Source organism: Rhea pennata, chromosome 1 (genome assembly GCF_028389875.1).
Source record: "Rhea pennata isolate bPtePen1 chromosome 1, bPtePen1.pri, whole genome shotgun sequence".
Lineage (NCBI taxonomy): Eukaryota > Metazoa > Chordata > Aves > Rheiformes > Rheidae > Rhea > Rhea pennata.
The window spans coordinates 197,133,636-197,153,160 of record NC_084663.1 but is presented as its reverse complement, the minus strand read 5'-3'; the positions used below and the strand labels follow the sequence as shown (position 1 = coordinate 197,153,160).

The 19,525-nt window shown below is 43.6% G+C and overlaps 2 protein-coding genes across 2 annotated transcripts in view; one reads left to right on the top strand and one right to left on the bottom strand.

Annotated features, from left to right (window-relative positions):
• The first annotated feature begins 1,410 nt into the window (after positions 1–1,410).
• Positions 1,411–16,384, top strand: IL17D (interleukin 17D). The gene is made up of 3 exons (XM_062567211.1): positions 1,411–1,434; positions 1,516–1,814; positions 11,788–16,384. The coding sequence occupies exons 1-3, from the start codon at positions 1,411–1,413 to the stop codon at positions 12,101–12,103; spliced, it is 639 nt and encodes a 212-aa protein (XP_062423195.1). The 3' UTR covers positions 12,104–16,384.
• EEF1AKMT1 (EEF1A lysine methyltransferase 1) overlaps positions 16,306–19,525 on the bottom strand; it is a 15,205-nt gene continuing 11,985 nt past the window's right edge. Inside the window, exon 6 of the mRNA XM_062567210.1 lies at positions 16,306–17,855. The gene's annotated coding sequence lies outside the window, so the exon portion shown is untranslated. The remainder of the gene's footprint in view (positions 17,856–19,525) is intronic.

Genomic DNA, 19,525 nt, shown 5'->3' with positions numbered 1-19,525 from the left:
ACGTTTATTAAATAGAAATAGTCCTCAGAGATATAATTTAGATCCAATTTTGAATGTTCCCACAGTATGATAGATTCAGGGGTTTGCTGCTCCTTCTGTAGGAGAACTTCCATGTGGAGCTCAGAGCTCAGTCTGGTTTTGAGGTGTTTGGCTTCAAAATGCTAGTCCTGCTTTGTAGTGTCTTACAGTTTTTTCCCAGTCATTTGCAATTCTGAACTCATTAGCTAAGATCTCTCCATGCCCATGTGTACAAGTTTTTAACACTGAATTCTGCAGAGACATGACCTTTTAATTATGATCTGAGAGATCAGAAAATAAATATGGATCAGACCAAAAGCAAACTGCTGTGCAAGAAACAAACATTGAATCTTTCTAGGTTCTTATGGGCTCAACTCCCAGATTGTATCATCCAAATAACGAATGAATCCTGAGCTCAACATAGCCTGGATGAAAAGGGTTACACAAACCTGGATCTAACATCTAGAGCCAAACAAATCTGGATCTGACATCTAGATCCAGATGAATATTTGACTGGCTCTGACTGCTTACACGCACAGCACTAGTCCAGCTGCTTCTACTGCGCATAATAATTCTGCAATATCAGCACTGCAAAGACAAGAAAAGTGGAATGGGGGAGAAAAACATTTCTGCTAGGGCCTCTGAAGTATATGGGAGATACCTAGGTACTGATGCAGCCCAGCCCAAAAGCTCCAGGAAAACATATCTGATTTGTATTCTGCCAGCTTTGAATCCTGACTGCCTAAGTCGCGCAACCTGGGTGTAGGAAGAGCGTACTAAGCCCTTGCTGCAAACACGTGCGGCAGTACTAAAGGCAGAAAAGCAAACCAGAGGTGCTCCCTGGAGCCCTGCCAAGTTAGAAGTGGAAGCCCTAAATCCTAACATCTATAGAGCATGGTGCCAGTCGCTCCAAAGTCACTGAAAAGCTCTGGATTAACTTCTGGATCGCCCTCCTCGGCAGCACGTACACATCCAGCATTGGTGTCGCCGCGGTTGTGCTGCTTGCAGCTGTAAACCCCCCCAGTTTGATCATCAGCCTGGGCACCTTCCCTCCCGCGCGACCCAAACCGTCGTGGCCCTGCCCGGGTTTCGTGCCGGCTCAGTTCGAGAACCGAGAGGGGGTCGAGGGCTCCCCCGCTGCCCGCCGGAGCCGGGGGCAGGTGGCAGGGCCCGGCCCGGCCCGGCCCTCCCCGCCGCGGGCGCCGGCAGAGGCGAGCGAGCGACGCCGAGCGCTCGCCTCCTCCGTGAGCGCCTAAAATGTTCCTGGCACGCGAGGCCAGGGGAGATGCAGGGAGGCGCGGGGCACTTTTCCAACAGCTCCTCCGCCGGCAGAGCCAGTGGCACGGCGCGGCGTCCAGCCCGCCGCTCTCCTCGGCCGCGGCCGCCGGCGCCATGCAGCGAGGCAGGGTAAGGGCTGCGGGGCCGGGGGTCGGCGACCGGGAGGGCGGCGGGGGGACGCGGCCGGCCCCCACCCCGCTGACGGCGGCGCTGTTGCAGGTGCGGGCGGTGCTGGCGGCGCTGCTGTGCGCCGCGCTGCTGCCGCCCCGTTCGGACGCCGCCAAGGCGCCCAAGCGCCCGGCGCGGACCCGGACCTGCGGCGAGCGGCCCGAGGAGCTGCTGGAGCAGCTGTACGGGCGGCTGACGGCAGGCATGCTCAGCGCCTTCCACCACACCCTGCAGCCGGAGCCGCCGGGCCGCCAGCACAACGCCAGCTGCCCCGCGGGGGGCCGCCCGGCGCCCGACAGGAGGTTCCGGCTCCCCGTCAACCTGCGCAGCGCCTCGCCCTGGGCCTACAGGTGACCGCGGGCCGCGCGCGGCGGGGGGAAGGGGCCGCCCGCGGGGCCGGCAGCGGCCGTGGCCGGTGGGGGCCGCCCAGGGACCGCGGCCGGTGGGGACGGCGGCCGTTGGGGACCCCCCAGGGTCCGCGGCCGTTGGGGGTCACGTGGGCAGCGCGGCCGTTGGGAACCGCTGCCGTTGGGGACCTCCCAGGGTCCGCGGCCGTTGGGGGTCACGTGGGCAGCACGGCCGTTGGGAACCGCTGCCGTTGGGGACCTCCCAGGGTCCGCGGCCGTTGGGGGTCATGTGGGCAGCGCGGCCGTTGGGAACCGCGGCCGTCGGGGACCTCCCAGGGTCCGCGGCCGTTGGGGGTCACGTGGGCAGCGCGGCCGTTGGGAACCGCTGCCGTTGGGGACCTCCCAGGGTCCGCGGCCGTTGGGGGTCACGTGGGCAGCACGGCCGTGGCGGACCGTGGCCGTTGGGGACCTCCCAGGGTCCGCGGCCGTTGGGGGTCACGTGGGCAGCGCGGCCGTTGGGGACCTCCCAGGGTCCGCGGCCGTTGGGGGTCACGTGGGCAGCGCGGCCGTGGCGGACCGTGGCCATTGGGGACCTCCCAGGGTCCGCGGCCGTTGGGGGTCACGTGGGCAGCGCGGCCGTTGGGGACCGTGGCCGTTGGGGACCGTGGCCGTTAGGGACCTCCCAGGGTCCGCGGGCGTTGGGTGCCACTCTGGTCAGCTCGCACCCCCTGGCTGGAAGTTACTGGGATGTAAGGGGCTGCGCTGGGATGAGGGGACATTTCTTTCCTGAGGTGCGGGGGCGCAGCGCTGCTCAACGAGGGCAATAGGTAAGTCTGGGGCAGGACCCCCTTGTCCTGCTGGAGGAATTTGTCACCGGCAGAGTCGATGGCAGCTTTCTCCCAGAGCCAAGCAGAGCCGAGGCTGGCAGATGCCCAGCAGTGCCAGCGTGCTGGTAGGCCATGGGCATGTGCAGAGAGTCACTTCGCTTGTGTGATCCCACCTTTTGGTGGGCTGGTTCAGCCGTTTCTCTGCTTTTCACATTACCCGGCCTCTGAAATACAACAAGCAGGCAGTCTGTGGAGGCATTGGTCCTGAGGAATAACACGCTACGGTGAGGAGCAGAGTGGCTGAAAGGCGTTAAGGTAGACCTCTCAACAGGCAGGTGTAAGGTAAATGCGTAAAAATCTTGCATGAGAAATACGAGCAATGGGTGGAAAGAGAAACAAAGAAGATAGAGATGAAGTTCACAAACACAGCAGGGAGCACAGACCACTCTTTGAAAGGTGGCTTATTCAAGTTACCACGTAACTTAAGTAAAATTAACTCCATTAAAAAGACTACAACCAAGACCCCCCCCCAATGACTTTGTAGTAGCACCTCAGGGGCTCGGATGATTTCGCTGAGAGATGGGTGGCCTGGTGATGTGACTCCAGGCACTGCACTGGCTTCCTGAATGTATTTGAGTACAAGTGTGTGCTCTGGTTACAGACCAGCAGAGTTGTATCTGTGTCTGCCTCACTGCAAATATTCCCAAAGGCACACCTTCCAGTTTGCTGTCAGAAAACAGGCAAGGAAATACAGGAATACTACAGTATTCTAGATCTGTGTTTTCAACCTGTGGCTAAGAAACACCCCTTCCCTGGGAGGAAACGGGGGTTGATAGACCCCTGGAGACAAAATTTTAAGTAAAGCAAAGGCGGCATAAAAATTTAAGTAAAGCCAATCTGTTGTTTGGCAAGTTAATTCACAAAACAAGAGCCTGCACTTATATTGGAAGCTCTGGAAAAGCTGAAAACCACTACTCTAGAACTGTAAAAATAGAGTTTGATCACATCTTCACTCTCAAGCCTTCTCTGGTAGCTTTGTCTGAATGAGTGACAGAATTGGGTTTTTGGCTCTTGAAGAAAACAGAGTAGACAACATGAAACTAAAACATGTAAACTTTAAAGGAACCATTCTTTTTTTGTACATTATCATTCATAACCCCCCTGACACTTTTACTGTATATTCAGCATATTTAAATAAAAATGTTTCCCTGTTAGTGATATCCAATATTTATTTTGTGGCATGCTTTTTGTGAGCTTTAATGTAAGTATTCCCACTGAGAGAAAAAGAGTTATTTGCTCAGTAAGTCTTTTTTAAAAAAGGTTTTTTTAGAAATAGTATTTTTAGTTGAATTACATTTTCTGTAAACAGATTGAGTGTTCTTTAAGCTACCTAAACATGAGAAAACCATGATGAAAGGCACATCTACCAGTATGCTAAGTTATTCTTACACTGGTGCTACCAAACATTGATGCTTCAGAATATTCATCTCCTGGTCCAAAAATGATGATTTCTGTACTCACGTCTTGTTGGGCTGTATTTGTTTTCAGTTGGAGCTGTGTACATGCATAGATCTTCACACAGAGCCAGCTGCTCTTCGGGGTCTGGCTTACAAAAAGTTTATTAAGAAACTGTAAATACACTGTACTTTCATCAAAATGTTTTCAAACATACCAAATAGACCACTAATCGTTCATAAAAAAGTAGCTTGATGAAATTGATTTAATAAAGAGAGTTGCTCCCTGTTTATACCTAAATGATCATTCCAAAGTTGCAAACTAAAAAATATTTTTTAAAAAAGGAGTATTACACCCTCAAAGGCAAGATACAGAATTTAGGGGAAAAATTACTTTCTTTAGTATGCAGAGACTTGAATACACTAACTAGTAACAGATCTGTCTGAAAGTTTTTTTTCTTGATATCATTTTTACTATATTATTAGTACTGTGAGATAGCAACAGACATTCCAAGAGCTGTATGAAAAGTATAAAGTATAAAATTGCTCATTATATATAGTAATGTGCATTTGTTATCACAACCTGCTATTTCATAGATTTTCACGCCAGGTAAAAGCATTATGATACAATCTGATCTGCTGCAGAATACGAATGACAGGTGTTTGCCCAGTCACCCTGGAAGCAAGCTCCTAATTGCTGTCAGAGCTACTGCCAACCTTTAAAAGAACATGCAAACATTTTAGTTAGTTAAAGTTGTAATCTGTAACCTGTGAAGAGTGGGCAGTTCCCTCTTTTACACTGTGATGTGACACGCCTTGGAGCATGAATTTAACTATTTGAAACTTGCATCAAGATTCCTGTCCAGCTTCAGCAGAAGTGTCTCACAAGCATCCTGCTTTCCAATTTCTTTTCTGCCGTTAGTGTTACAGTGCAGATGACTTCTGCTCTGTGCATGAAGGGCTTTTTGATTTTTTTGACCTGCATTCTGATGTCTGATATGTATTGTACTATTTCTCTGTCTTCATTGGTGTTGCAGTAGTTCCCACTGTGACCATCTGCAGATGTCATTAACATCCTGTTTATATTCCATACTCCAGCTCGTTACTAATAAAGATACTAAGTTTGGCCTTCCTTACCATCCCCTGCATATCTCCCCAGGCACCTGTTCCCAGCTGTTTAACACTGCTTCTTGTAATTTTTCTGCTCACATGACAGTTCAGTCCAAGTCAATTGGAACTTTTTCAGATGAGCATTTGTGAGAAAGAATCAAATATATTACTGAGAGATCTGTGGCCAACATTCACCCTGTTGCATCATATTTATCGAGTTTGTCATTCTGTTCACTGTGGAAGAATAGTGTTTGGTTGGCTAAAAGTATAGATAATCTTTATGTGGCTTTTCTTGTCTTTGTTCTGTGCTTACCATTTATTTTCTGTTACTTGGTCTTTAAATTGGTTATGCAAAAATGAAGACTTACATCATTTTTGGCTCGTTACACCCCAGAAATACAAGAGTTGTACAAGGACTGCACTATAGACCAATCTGTTCCAAGTTCTTGCTGCTGGCAGCAAGTAACAGTTGGTAATCGGGGCAAAAGGGCGGGGGGGAGTAATGCATCTGCCTGATACTGAAATTCCATCCCAATGGCCACAGGAGATCAGTATATCACTCCAAGCACAAAGTTTAATCAATCACTGGTATCACTCTTTACCCTGCAGAGCTATAAAGAGACGAGAGAGTTCCCCAACTTGAAGTCAGTCTTGTTGAGTGATGTCTTGAGCATAGTGGATTTGCTCAACGCCTCAGGCGATTGGTCTAAGAATTACCCCAGGCCTTTTAAAAAACAGACCCAGCAGCAGAAGCCTCTGCTGTGAAATCAGCAGGCTGACTGTGTGCCAGTGTGTGATGTCTCTCCAGGAGTTCCTTCTCCTTTTTGGTGATACTACCTGGATAGTCAGTGAAATCCAGCAAAGTCTGCCTGTACTAGGAGGTACTGTAAAGTGCTGTGGTCCTCAGTTACTGCTGCTCTTAACAGTCGCTTCACAGAGATTAGTGCTAGGGGTTGTCTCATCAACTACAGATCCTGCTAACAGAGCACAGCATGGGTGTCACTTGTTTAAATTTATAGAGCCATAAACATGTTAAATCTTTACCAAGCTGAGCTCAGTTTCAGAGACACACAAACAAGTAACTTTATGCATGGACAAGACCCATTAAAAGGGGTTAATTTTAAACATGTGCCTAAATGTTTGCAGGATCTGATCATAAAACTAGGAATAAAGGTTGAAAAATCTGGTCCCACTGAAGTCAGCGGCAAGTTCACAGTTAATATTGATTTTTGTTTCCATTAGTTGTGCTGTATAGCACAAGTGCCATTCTGTTAATTAGCTGTATATATCAAGTTCATTTTTATCCTCTATTGTCTTGAGGTTATAACAATATTCATAGCTAGTTTATAGGAATACATTCAGATACATCTGCAAACACACTTGTGCCTGAATTTAGCAAAAATGTTTATATGTGCTTTAAAAGTCATTCCTGTTTCTAGATTTCCAAGTCTCATCTCCTTTGTGTCTGTTTCTGGGAGCCTACTGCTGTGTCAGGATTCAAGGGTTCACGTGCTGGATTCGGAGATGAGTTTGGAGCCTTAGACATGCAAAGACTGAGCCTGTCTTTTTTGTTTGTTTTGTATCCAGCGTGTTGTCACTGCTAGGAAAACAATAAAGATCCGTTTACAGTCTGCATAGAGGTAGTGATTTCATTGGGATATTATTTACAGATAAATAATAAGATAAAATAATCATAAACATGCAGAACTTCTCACCTTTTTATTTGAATGTGTGTTCATACAACAGCTGGATGTTGTCAGCATTCTGGTATATAGAGCATCATCCCTTTACTTTGCTCTTAGAAATACAGGTTTAAGAGATAACATTTAAAAAAATTTTTTTTTCTTTTGATGAGACATTTATTTCTCTATAGCAGGTGTTCTTTCATTAAATTCAGATTATGTTTGGTTTTTCTTATTTACAGATGATTTACAGATTTACTGGTGCAAATGAATAGCCTAATGCTAACAGCAAAGTCCTGATGAGTTGTATCAGCCTATCCCAGCATGGCATCTGGCACAATGGATTTAAATGCTTGGAAATTATGAAGTGATGATATTATTAAAAATACTACATATGAGAGTAGCAGTACAGGACAAGACAGATGAGGTCTTTGTAAGAGTTGCAATTCTGACAGACATTTCTCTCTTGAGTTTCCAGGCTTAGTGTACAACCAGCAGGAAGTTTACTTTTCGCTGGGAGCTCTCAAAGTAGTCACAGGGCCATAAGGAAAAGCAACCCAGAAGCAGTCACACTTCATTAGCGGTGCCCCTGCAGCACAAAGCCGCCTGCTGTTCCAGCAGATCCAGCACAGCAGCCCTGCAGAGCTCCCTGCTCCTCTCATTGGTAAAGCTGAACTGCTGGCTCACAGCGCTGGCATTACACTAACAACTGGAGGACCGAGTCCCATGAATTTGCAGGGATGGGGCACCCTCGTCTAAGTGCTCGGGTTTTAGTTGTACACATGCGGCTGTGGCAAAATGACACACGGGTCGGGGGGCAGGGGACACCTGGATGCCACTAGAAAGCTGCAGTTTTTGGGTCCTCCATCTCTCTTCCCAGTCCTTTCTACTGGGAAGAATTGGAGCAGCTTTTGCAAAGTGTGAGAAAGAGCTCTTGGGAGTTTGGAGCAGGCTTTTGTCCAGGTAGTTAGCTTAATCACGTGCATTTGGCCTGTTCTAGAAGAAGACATGAAAACACGCGCCTTGTCATGCTTGGAGTAATGGAGCTGCATTGAGCCACAGTCGCTGAGGCTGTGGCTGCTGTATGCACAAAACAGGTCACACAAATGCAGGGTCTGGTTACGAGCGTTTGTTAGCAATTCAACCCAAAATCAGACTAGGTTGCCTAGAAAGACTGAAATGAGTCTGTAGTTATACAGTCTTGCATAAATGACTTGAGCTGAAGAAGCTTGGGTATGGTTCCAACGTTTAGTGACATTTTAGTTCACTGCTTAATTTTTGGAGATGTTACTAACAGCAGTCGGCCTTCAAGTCTGGGCTGGATGCAAAAAAACAGGTCTGTGATGTTTTGGATCCATACTGAGAGTTTGGAGCCACTCTGGTTCTTTCCAGTCCACTTACCATGGGATAGTGGTAGAGGGTTTTGTTTTTTCCTACAGCAAGTCCATTTTGATCCTCACACTATCTTGCTGAGAAAAAAACCCTCAATTACACCTGATTTTTGCCATGTGAGAATTCTGACAGGGAAAATTTGTGGCTCAGTCAAGATTCCCATGAGACTATTTTCTTGTTATTAGTAAAAACCCTTATGTTTGCATCAAAGCATTTTCATGCTTTCCAGTAACAACATAAACCAGGTGCTAGAGATAACACAGTATAGGAAATACCAATGACTTGACATATGGTGTATGTAGCAATCCACCACTAAAATTATTCACCGTTGAGTTTGAAATGGGACTGTATCAAGGGGAGGAGTAAGATGATTGTATTTTGCTTTCTCCCCTTCTGCTGGCTAACAGACAGTTTATTTCACATTGGTGTGAGATCCTGAAACATGAAGGTATTTCCTGGGAAAGTAAGGAAAGAAAGTAAGTTTTGCAAATGTGAATGTACTGGGGGGGGGGGGGGGGAAGCAACATCACAGAATTAGTTAAGATTTTTTTCTGAGATGGAAACAAATTCATAAAAAAGAAAAAAAAACAAAACAAACAAACAAAAAAAAAATTTTGTGTTTGGCTAAAGCTGTAATTCCAGAATTGTTTTAATCTGACAAACTGGTGCCACTTCTCCTGGAAAGGCAGCTCCCCACCACCACACCCCGACCCCTTTGCCTACAGCTGCTGGCCCACACTGCCTTGTTTGTGCAAGTGTTTTTTATACAGAGAGTAATACAGCTGAAGGACCACAATCCAGCTTCTAGGTAGGTTACTTTCCAGTTAGGTGAGTTCCCTGCTCGATCCTGTGACCGGAAGAACATTAGGATCGACGCAAGGGCACAGGCAAGAGGGGAGCTGCAATGCCTGTTTTGGCAACTGCAGATTTTTTTTGTTGTGTAAAAGTGACCGGGAAATCACAGCTTATTACTGCCAGCTCCACAGCAGAGGCCTCTTCGCTTCGGAGACCCTTGAAACAGAGATAAAGACTAAAGGTTTAATGCCTGAGAAACCGATACAAACCCTGATGCTTAGCCTGTGGCATTCTGAGAGCTGTAATTTAGGAATTGCTTTAAATTCATTCTGTTTTTTTTTCCCTTCAAAACTGTTTTTTTTTAAATCATTAAGGGATGGAGGGCATTGCTTAATCAGTTTGCATCACCCAAGAGCTAAATAATTATGTTGATGATAGGTATTTATTAATTTTTCTTACGTAATTATCCCACTTCATCTGCTGCTACTAGAAGTGGTTTAGCTATGTGGCTATGCTGCATCATGTCTGTGCTCCTCCCTAATGCACTTCCCAGCACAACAGTAGAATTCAAGAGAACCTGGAGTAAACAGATGATAAAGAGTAGTCTTCAGTCACGGCATGGTGGTCCTGTTCTGATCCTGAACAGAGGATGGTTTAAAACAACCTGTGTTTTTACAGTGCTTCACATTACATTACGGTCGCTGAAGAGTTCCTAACATCAAATCTCTCTGTGACTGTTCCTAAATTGTTAGTCTCAGCGATGAGATGGTCTAACTGCCAGGCCAAAGGCAGGACATAATCAGCTTAGTTTGCAAGAAAAAAAAAAAAGTACTGCATCTGGCTTTGGGGACCCTCGCCAAGTAGAGGGGCAGTGAAACACTGCGGTAGAGCCTCTGTGCAGACTGTGGCATCTCCTGGGCAGGTTTTTGAGAAGGAGCTGGAGAAACATTGGCAGAGCTGCCTGAGCTTGCCTCAGTGGAGGCATCCGGAGTAGACAACCTGCCAGAGTGTCTTGACAGTGTGTCCGTGGAGCCTGTAGCAGTGCTCTGCGGTCTAAGCCAAGAGAGGAGTCACCCCCTCCAGCCGTACGGGTCAGCCCTTCCTGAGGCACGCTTGATTTTGTGATAATTCCAGAGCAGACTGCGATCTGGAGGAAGGGTACAGAAGCAAAGAGGATAGTTGGCATATGAGGTAAACAAATAAAAGACATCCTCTTTTTTTGGAGATGCGTTTTTTCTAGAATAACGATACAGTAATGTATAAGAAGTTACAGCACGCCCCGCTATTACTTCCAGTATTAGCAGAAAGAGAGTGGATAAAGAGCATAAGCAAAAAAATACATTACTGCAATAAGCAGTGTGGCAACACTCTCCAGTTTTAACCTGATGTGCTCATTTTTTTTAATTTTGAAAACAACCTGACTATCAGCTTTTACTTTTGTTTGCTAAAATCACCAGGGTATCAGACAGGCAGGATCTGTCTTACTTGAAACCATAACATCACATCCGTATTTCTCCTTCCAACTGTGTTCAGAGAGGAAGGTTGTGTCTTGGACTTCATCAGTCCAAGTTGTAATTTCAATTACAAGCTCTGCCAGTACTGCTAGTCAGAGTATCCAGAGACAGGAATAGGGCTCATGAGTAAGCAAAAAGAAAGGGAGCCCTACGTAAAGCAAGGAGGAGAGGAAATACTCTCGGAGCTCTGGGGCAGCATAGCAGGAGACTGCAGCAAAAACTTAACCTTTGCATTAGAGACAAACTGCAAAGTTAATTATTTTTCTCTTTGGTTAGAAAAGAAGGATGGAAGGAGTAGGGACAATAGTTAGGAGCAAATTAGAGGAAAAGAATGTAGAGTTCTGCTCCAAAGATGAAGGAACCTTTCCCTAACACCCCGAACACACTAGGGAGTGCAAACTAGTGCAGAGAGAACATAATTTAATTATGTTCTCCTCTCTTTAATTATGTGACTCTCTCTTGGCTTAGACCGCAGAGCACTGCTACAGGCTCCACGGACACACTGTCAAGACACTCTGGCAGGTTGTCTACTCCGGATGCCTCCACTGAGGCAAGCTCAGGCAGCTCTGCCAATGTTTCTCCAGCTCCTTCTCAAAAACCTGCCCAGGAGATGCCACAGTCTGCGCAGAGGCTCTACCGCAGTGTTTCACTGCCCCTCTACTTGACGAGGGTCCCCAAAGCCAGATGCAGTACTTTTTTTTTCTTGCAATTATGTTCATAATTACATAATTTAATTCTATTTAAATTATAAAACTTTAAATCATCATGTTATATAGCTTCAAAAGTAATAATGTTAACAATAATTTGTAAAATGTTATGAAGAACTCGGGGCAGATCAAAAATTTGGAAACATCCAAATTTCCTTTTTAATGCCTCAGTTACCATTTAGTCCAAAATTCAGAACAGTTCTGTCTAAACCTCAGAGTCTCATATCTTAGAAAGCCAGGCACTTCATGCCTTAGTGTGCTGTAGACTCTGATCAGTTGAATAAGTTGTTCATGTTTTTTTTTTTCCTCTACTTTACAAATAAACCTGACTGCAACAACTGCATCTATTTTTCCTGGTCAAAAAACTCTACCCAAAATATAAAACAAAACATTGTATAATATGGTTTACTTGTCAACATTTATAATAATGTTTTCCAGATGAGTACGTATATTTTTAAAGATACTAATGACCCTTTATTGTTTACTTCCATGTAGAATTTCGTATGATCCCACAAGATATCCTAAATACATTCCTGAAGCATACTGTCTGTGCAAAGGCTGCCTCATGGGAATCTTTGGTGAGGAGAATTTCCACTTCCGCAGCACCCCTGTGTACATGCCGACCGTCATCCTGCGTCGCACCTCCTCCTGCGCCGGAGGCCGCTACGTGTACACGGAGGATTACGTCACCATTCCGGTGGGCTGCACTTGTGTACCTGAGCAAGAAAAAGAGCTTGAAAGTGTAAATTCCAGCATAGATAAGCAAGAAATGAAGCTGCTAGTAAATCAGAACAAGCCGTCGTCAGAATGAAGAAAGCACAAAGGATCTTGTGTGCAGTATTGGCTTCACATCATCATTTCGCACCTCAGGAAACTGCAAACCAGCAGAAAACTTAGCATTTCTCTACTTGCAGCTATTTCAGTTATAAGAGGGAAGGTTTTGTCCAGCCGCTCAGATCACTAGAGATGACAGTTCAGATTAAGAACTTTTTATCTTTTTAAAATATTTGTTGCAAATTCCAATTTAGCTTTTTTTTTTTTTTTTTTTTTTTTTTTTTTCCTTATACCAGGACATTTTACCCTAGCTTATCCACAGTGAATTTTAGAAGAGGCTGCAACTATAAAATATGCTAGCTATTATTATGGTAGACTACTGGTTGTAGATATCTTAAAGGAGTCGCTTATACTCTACTTTTAGATACCCTTATATAAAAAAATCACATAACTATTGCACATGTACCAACTCAGCAGCTAAAAAGATGATTTTTCAGGTTAGGAGAGCCTACTTTTATACTGTGTATCTTAACTCCAAGCAGTGTTTTTGGCTGTTGTATTTATGGGAACCTGTACTGAGCTGAAACAATATTCTATGAGTTTATTATTTTAAAATTTGCCAGATTGCTAAAAGTATTGAGAAAAAAAACATTCCAGAATTTAGAAAAGCACAGCAGACTTTTTTCATATGGACTAAGTCTACCTGCACAGAAAATATCAATTAGAAAAAAACTTAATTTGGGACCCAGTAATTCTGTATTAGATGATTTCATTCATCATTGAAATCTTAATTGTTAATTGTGATAAAACTTTTTATTCTGTAAAGCTGCATGGACAAAACCTTTTTCATGTTAGCAGAGGAAATTATCAGTTCAAATAAATTAAAGTCAAAGGGTAGGCTTCATTTCACCTACCTTACAGCATCTAAGAAAAGAAAGGAAGGCTGGGTGGTCTTGACTCATATTCCTCTATCACGGCAGAGTAAGAGACAGGCTTCCTGAGGGAGAGTCATCTGCTGAGTCTTTGCCACCTGCCTCAGATTAAGACGAGTAGCTCTCTGGAGGCCGTGGAGCTTTTAGCTGGGACGGGGGTTGTGACATTGAGGTGAGTCCCAGCCAAACCAAACGTTAACTCCAACTAATCAATAAGTAGTGCTACCATTTTCCCCTTGCTACGATAACAGCCCATCACAAACGATGGAAAAAGATTCTTCTGCAGACTCTTGAGGGCAAGTGCTAACTCCATACCCTAGCTACGCAAGAAGTTGTGTCTGCAGACTGAAGGCTGACTTAGCTTAGTGAATGATAGCCAGGAATAACCAGGCATATCTTGTGTGACTCCAAAGAGGACTCCAACCTCCAAATTTGATAAATCTCTGAATGAACAGCAGAAAAATACTTTTTTAAGTTGAAGGATTGTGACTGCAGTTTCATTACAAAAGAGAATAAATACCATAGGCAGCAAAATAGTTGCTACATCAAGAATCTCAAAATTATACTTGGTCCATGTACAAGAGTAGCTCTGACCACTCCTTTGCTTTATAACTAAGTATAACAGTATTTTTTTTATAGTGCAATCTATCTGGCTTCTTACATACCCTAAAAGAATGCTAAGAACTCCAGAAAACGCTGCACATAACAGATTCCCATCACAATGATGTCAGAGTGAAGTTTGTTACTGTGTTTCTATGTAGATGCTTTTTCACAATTATACTTTAGATCTGTGTTTCCTCAATTTGTGACCTGTATATCTCAGGGGGTCTCAGAGAGGGTTCAGAGGAGGTCATAAAGTGTTTATACTACTCAGAGAACAGCTAATTGCCTAGCTGCTGCCAGCAATTAAAGGTACTTACCTGTTCCCCAGAGAATAATTGGCAATATTACAGCCATTTTTTTTTAATCCCTCCCAGTGTGGAAGAACTTCTCACCCTCAGAGAAGAGAGAACTGGTAATCAAAGACAGAAGGGCTCTGAAGGGGAGCAGGTTTACAAAGCTTGAGGAACACTGCATTGGATGATGCTTCAGCAGTCTAAGGTCCTTACGGATTCACTGCTACGCAGTGGTTGTTCTGCCCACACACATGCACATGCACAGAAACATGTCCGAGAGTAAAGCTGGACCTTTAGACTCTGCAGCATGTAAGGCAAATCCTTCAAAGTGTAAGGCAGGGAAAAAAAAGAAAAAAAAAAAAGACACAATGCTGAACATTCAGGAAATATCCAAAAAAAGATATTGGCTGAAGTACAGAAATTAGTTTAGCTTCTGCCAAACACTGTCCTCCCCCCCCAAAAAAAAAAACTCATTTGTCTGTCTGTATCCTTTTTTACACAGATCAGTTCTACAGCAAATCAGTTACTAAAGCAGATGGATTTATTTGCATGATATGGAGAAAATGTCACTTTCTGTTGCAATTTTCTTGTCCTTCAGTCATAAATTATGGACTCAGTATGTGGTTTTCAAATAACTAGAGCATGTTCTTGGAATTACTGGGAGTAGCAGGCTAAGATCAGGCAAATGGAACACGATCTCTTTAGCCAATCCAGAAAAACAGATGCTTTAGCTTACTCACAGCTTCAGGAATTGGATGACTGAAAGGAAAGTATTAGAGAACTAAAAAATCTCAACGGATCCATAGATTATGCATGTTGGAGACCTCCTTCTCTTCATACTGCAACAAGTGCAGGAAGCTTCCGATGGTTGCAGGCAACCTTATGTTATCTTACTCAGAATCCCATTTCCCCTTTTTAATGTTCATTCTCTTTAAAGAACTTTTTAGTTGAGCCAGTTTGCTTCCAGATCTTGGAATCTCTTAAAGGCTGTGTTTATGTTTTGGAGAGAACAACTGTTTGTTAGTACTTAACAGCAAGAGCTATCAGCTATACAAACATTTCTTAACCTTCGTAATACCCTTTCATATAGAACAACTGTCCACATTACTGATGTGGAAAAGCTTTGAGTATTAAATGTAGTTTGCATTTGTTTGGATTTTTTTTTAAGCTATCATCACATCATGGATTTATATCAGTTTGACCTCAACTGTGGTGTGACATTTTCCAGCTTCTACCCTTCTGGTTACAACGGTTGTAGCCCTGCCTTTACTTTCCAAGGGAGGAGGGGAGTTCATTGGAGTTGCTTCAAGGCTCACAAGCTGTTGACACAAGGCAGATATGAAATGCCTCATTGAACCCACTCCAGCTCCAATAAATGCAAACAATTCAAAGCTGAAACTATCTGGCAGCTGCAGCTGATTTGAGAAAATTTTTGTTGTGCCAGGAAAATCTTTTCCTTCAATGAGGTTGTTCCTGGAATACATTAGGAGCCACAAACCAGAACAATATTCTCAGTGAGGAGATTATTTTCTTCTCTGTAGTATCACTTAACATAAATTGGAAAATTTATATCATGCAGGAAGGTAGAAATCCGGAGATGTTAGTTTTGCTTTATTAGCCAGTCATTATGTAACGGTGTTTGTGCAGCTCGGCAGTGGTCTCCAGATGCAAGCAAACATGAAATCACCGGCAGCAAAAGGAAAAAGGGTAGGTATTACATGCACTCAGAAAGTCTAAACATCTCATCTCTCTGGGACTGAGGAACAGCGTAGCTGCACGGACACGTGAGGCAGATCTAAATCTTGTGTGTTTTGCTGAGTAGTGGCACGAGCTACTGCTTATCTTCGCGGTGCTTCCTGCCACCAAGACTGCAAAGTACCAGAGAGATACCCAGCTCCCCAGTTTGCTGAGTGGCCTTGGGAACCAACCCAAAGGTCCCGCTTCACAGCTGCACAGTCTGGCGCAGGGGCTGCGCCCTGGCAGAGGGAGGCGCGAAACCCACCAGCAGAACCATCTCCCACTTGCCCCGGTGCAAAGCGGCAGCCGGGAGGACGTGTGTGTGATGGGAGGAACCGTGCAAGCATGTAACAGCGAGATGAGCGCAACACAATTTTTGAAAAGGAAATGAGATTTGATGCATAGTGAAAGCAGTACCGTGGGTTTCATGCAACAGCAGTTCAATACTGCAGTTGCCACCTGAGGGAGTGAAGCAGGCAGCTGTGGTAACACTTCTTCCACGTACAGGCATCAGCCTACGCCCAGGACCGCCGGATTTCTCTGCCAACTGTCCCACTTGTTTTGACGTAACTGCAGGGCTTTGAGAAGCCTCTTTTGGCTGCACAACGTCTGTCAGTGCAGCTAGGAGGCTGTAGCACGTATGACTTTTTATAACTTTATAGAAGAGGGACATATAAAACTTGACCACATTTATTCGGTTACAAAGCCAAACTAAGAGAGATGCTCAATAAAAGAAACACAATCACTACTTGACACTGATGATTTTTTTGACAATCCTATTACAAAAAGGATATTTTGTTACCACATAATAACCTTTTTTAAATTACCATAATGGCACAAAGTACAAATTCACTATCAATTTTTGTGACTTGTAACCTGTCCAGAAGCACAGCTACTTCCTCAGAAAAAAAGCATGACAAAAATAGTTTAAATCATATCATTGATGAAAGCTGTGAATGCTTCTAGTCAAGCTCTGCTTGTGCAGCTGCCCAAGCTCACAAAGCTTTTAAAAGAGGGAAGCCAGCAAAAAACAGGCTGCTCTATTGAGTGCATCTACGAAGATTTACATGTACCCTCATTTCATAATCATACATCTTCACAGTGCCTCCTTTCAAGGCAGTCTGGCCTACATGTGAGAAGTGGCATTTATATTCTTGGTGATGGAACTAAATGTCCCATGTTGAGTGTCGCTGTACCAGACAAACTGAGTTTTATTTTGTTAACAAAAGAAGCAGGTCTCTGATGAAGTTAGTTATCTTCAAGCCTGAGGCGGAGAGCCCAATACCACATCTTTGGCTAAACAAGTAGACAAAATGAAGGACACCTCAGCAGTGAAGCAACAACACAGGTAAAGCTTGTACCTGAACAGTGTGTTTTAACTTAGCTGGTCATGGGGAGGAAGAACGGGGCACTTAGCAGCACCCGTGTCATCATTTCTGGCAATCACACCTGTCCCATTTGAAGTCTTTCTGCAGATAAAATTTGAAATTTCACGAGTTAATTAGATACTGCATTGCCTCCATGTGCTTGGTGGCAAGATATTTAAGATAATAAACCTAAAAGTAGTTTACGATTGTGAAGTAGAGATTTGTGCCAACACCTATGGATTTAACATTCTATTTTGCTTTCTTATTTTGGAACTCCAGTCACACAAAAATAAAGGCTTAGTCTTCTGGAAAACAACCAAACTCAGCTCTATGTCACTTGTGGGCAGTAATTTCAAGGAGGGATCCTGGCTTTAGTGGGTTCCTTGGCAAGGATGGTTTCTGCTTTGAAAGGCAAAACGGTACCAAACACAGACTTACAGTGACTCTTGCAATGGCTCCATCTCACTGCTCCATGTGTGAGCTCTTCTCCTGCTGCACTTTCCTCTTTTCAACAGTACCTATTACCAGGCACTCGGTAGAAAACAGCATGAATGAAAGGGAAAGGGAAAACCAGCATCATGAAACTCAGAAACACTATATGGAGAGAGGGAAAGAAAAAAAAAAGCACATAAAAAGAATGTGAGGAGGAAGAAGTCTTAGGAAATGAGACGATCTCTTGGAAAGCAGGGAAGACAGCAACAGCGGCTTAGAAAGGTAAATATGAAGCACTGAAGTTGTGTTCAACTCAGCAAGCACAATTCTCCAGGCACTGAAAGAGGCGTATGTACATCACATCTTCAGTATCGCTTAGGCTTAAGCTCACTTGCTTATTCCACGGAATGCGAGAAATCTGCATTCTAACAGAAGAAATGCACAGGAACATGAGTATCATCTCTAAATTATTAGAATTCTTGTCTCAGAAGCTTAATGAGGTTCATCTCCACCACAAAATACATTTCCTAATATTTCCTTTTAGGTGCCTCATTTTGCAGAATCAGCATTTCTGTTAGCCTTTTACACAATCCCAATATATAAATGTGATAAGTAAAGATAAATATTTATGTATTGTATAGTTCACTTATAGCTGATAGAACTGTTGAACGCTTTGGAATTTGCCAGTCTAGCCAGAAAGTCAGAGAAGCCTGGTTTTAAAAATTCCCAGAGTTCCAAAAATATCTACTATCCCCATTTTTTTTTTAATACAGTATCTGTTTGGATTGAAATTGATTGAAAGACAGCCAAAACCACTTATATAAAACTTAACATTTGTGTATTAGAGACAGAAGTTTATCAGTACATTATGTTACACCTCAGTAGTCTTATAAAATACAGCTATTTCTAAGATACTTCTTTTCTGCTTCTCTTGTTCCGATCAGTGGAACAGAAGGCAAAGATAAAAATGGGGTATTTGGGAAAATAAACAGGACTGTTCTAGAAACTACAAACTTGACCTACCTGTAAAATCACCTTTAACTTGATTCTGAAATCTGTTAAAATGCAGGCATTTATTCAGATCCATTATTAGTTAAGATTTAAAGAACTAATGTGTATGGGTCACATTGCTACAGAAAAAATATCTCACAGCCAACAGTAAGAGTAACTCAAACTGAAAACACATGAACAGTTTGAGGCACTAATGCAAGCACTGGCTGATCTGCACATTTATTTTGTAGTTACTTTGTATTTGATCTGACTAATGTTTAGGATTCTTAACAAAGATAAATCCCCCTCTAACAGGGAAAACCTTACTGTGTTTTTTTCAAATAATGCTTCTGCAGAATAGCTCACCTGGCAAATAAAAGATACTGTATTTTAAAACAAAAAGCTCATGAGGTTTCATTGCTGTAACACAAAAAATACTCCAAAGTAGATGCACTCTACCTCTGCAAAGAGATGTATAACTACTTATATCACTTTCTTCTAGTGCAGACATTCATATACGAGTTTACATGATGACGATTAATAATAAAATATATTTTACCTTACAAAAAGAACATGTGGCTTTCTACCAAAGCTTCAGAAAAGGCAAAAAATAACCACAATTTTTAAAAAAGCCAGTCTAGCAATGATCAGTGGGCAGTGGTTCCTATCTTACTTGACAACTTTTAGGTAGTTCGACTGATAATTAAAGCAATGGGAGAGGCCTCCCCAGAAAGTGACTCACTCTCTCTTCCAGTTAGCCTTTAAAAAAAGTTATCACCGTGGCAGCTAACGAATCTAAAAAAATACATGTTCAGAAAAAATGTGTCTCAATCCTTTTACTAAGGAAACATCGCTCAAGGTTGAAAGGATATTAGTATTCATGCTCTTTGAACCATCCACTAGCTACCAAGTTACTGCAAATTATTAGTGATGTCTGCGAGGTAAGCACCTGCGTGCGCCTGTGTTCAGCCGAACGGCTAAACCCAGCGCACATCCGAGAGGTCACTGAAGAGTCCCTGAATAGTCAAAACTACCAATTAGAATTAAATTCTAACAAAAAGCTCCCACTATCCAGCACCTTTATCTTTTTGGTCCCTAATTCCTC

Excerpts from the sequence above, each read along its gene's own strand:
- IL17D (XM_062567211.1), top strand. The coding sequence starts at position 1,411 with ATGCAGCGAGGCAGGGTAAGGGCT. Across the intron at positions 1,435-1,515 it reads AGCGAGGCAGGGTAAGGGCT|GTGCGGGCGGTGCTGGCGGC; the intron begins GCGGGGCCGGGG and ends GCGCTGTTGCAG. Across the intron at positions 1,815-11,787 it reads GCCTCGCCCTGGGCCTACAG|AATTTCGTATGATCCCACAA; the intron begins GTGACCGCGGGC and ends ACTTCCATGTAG.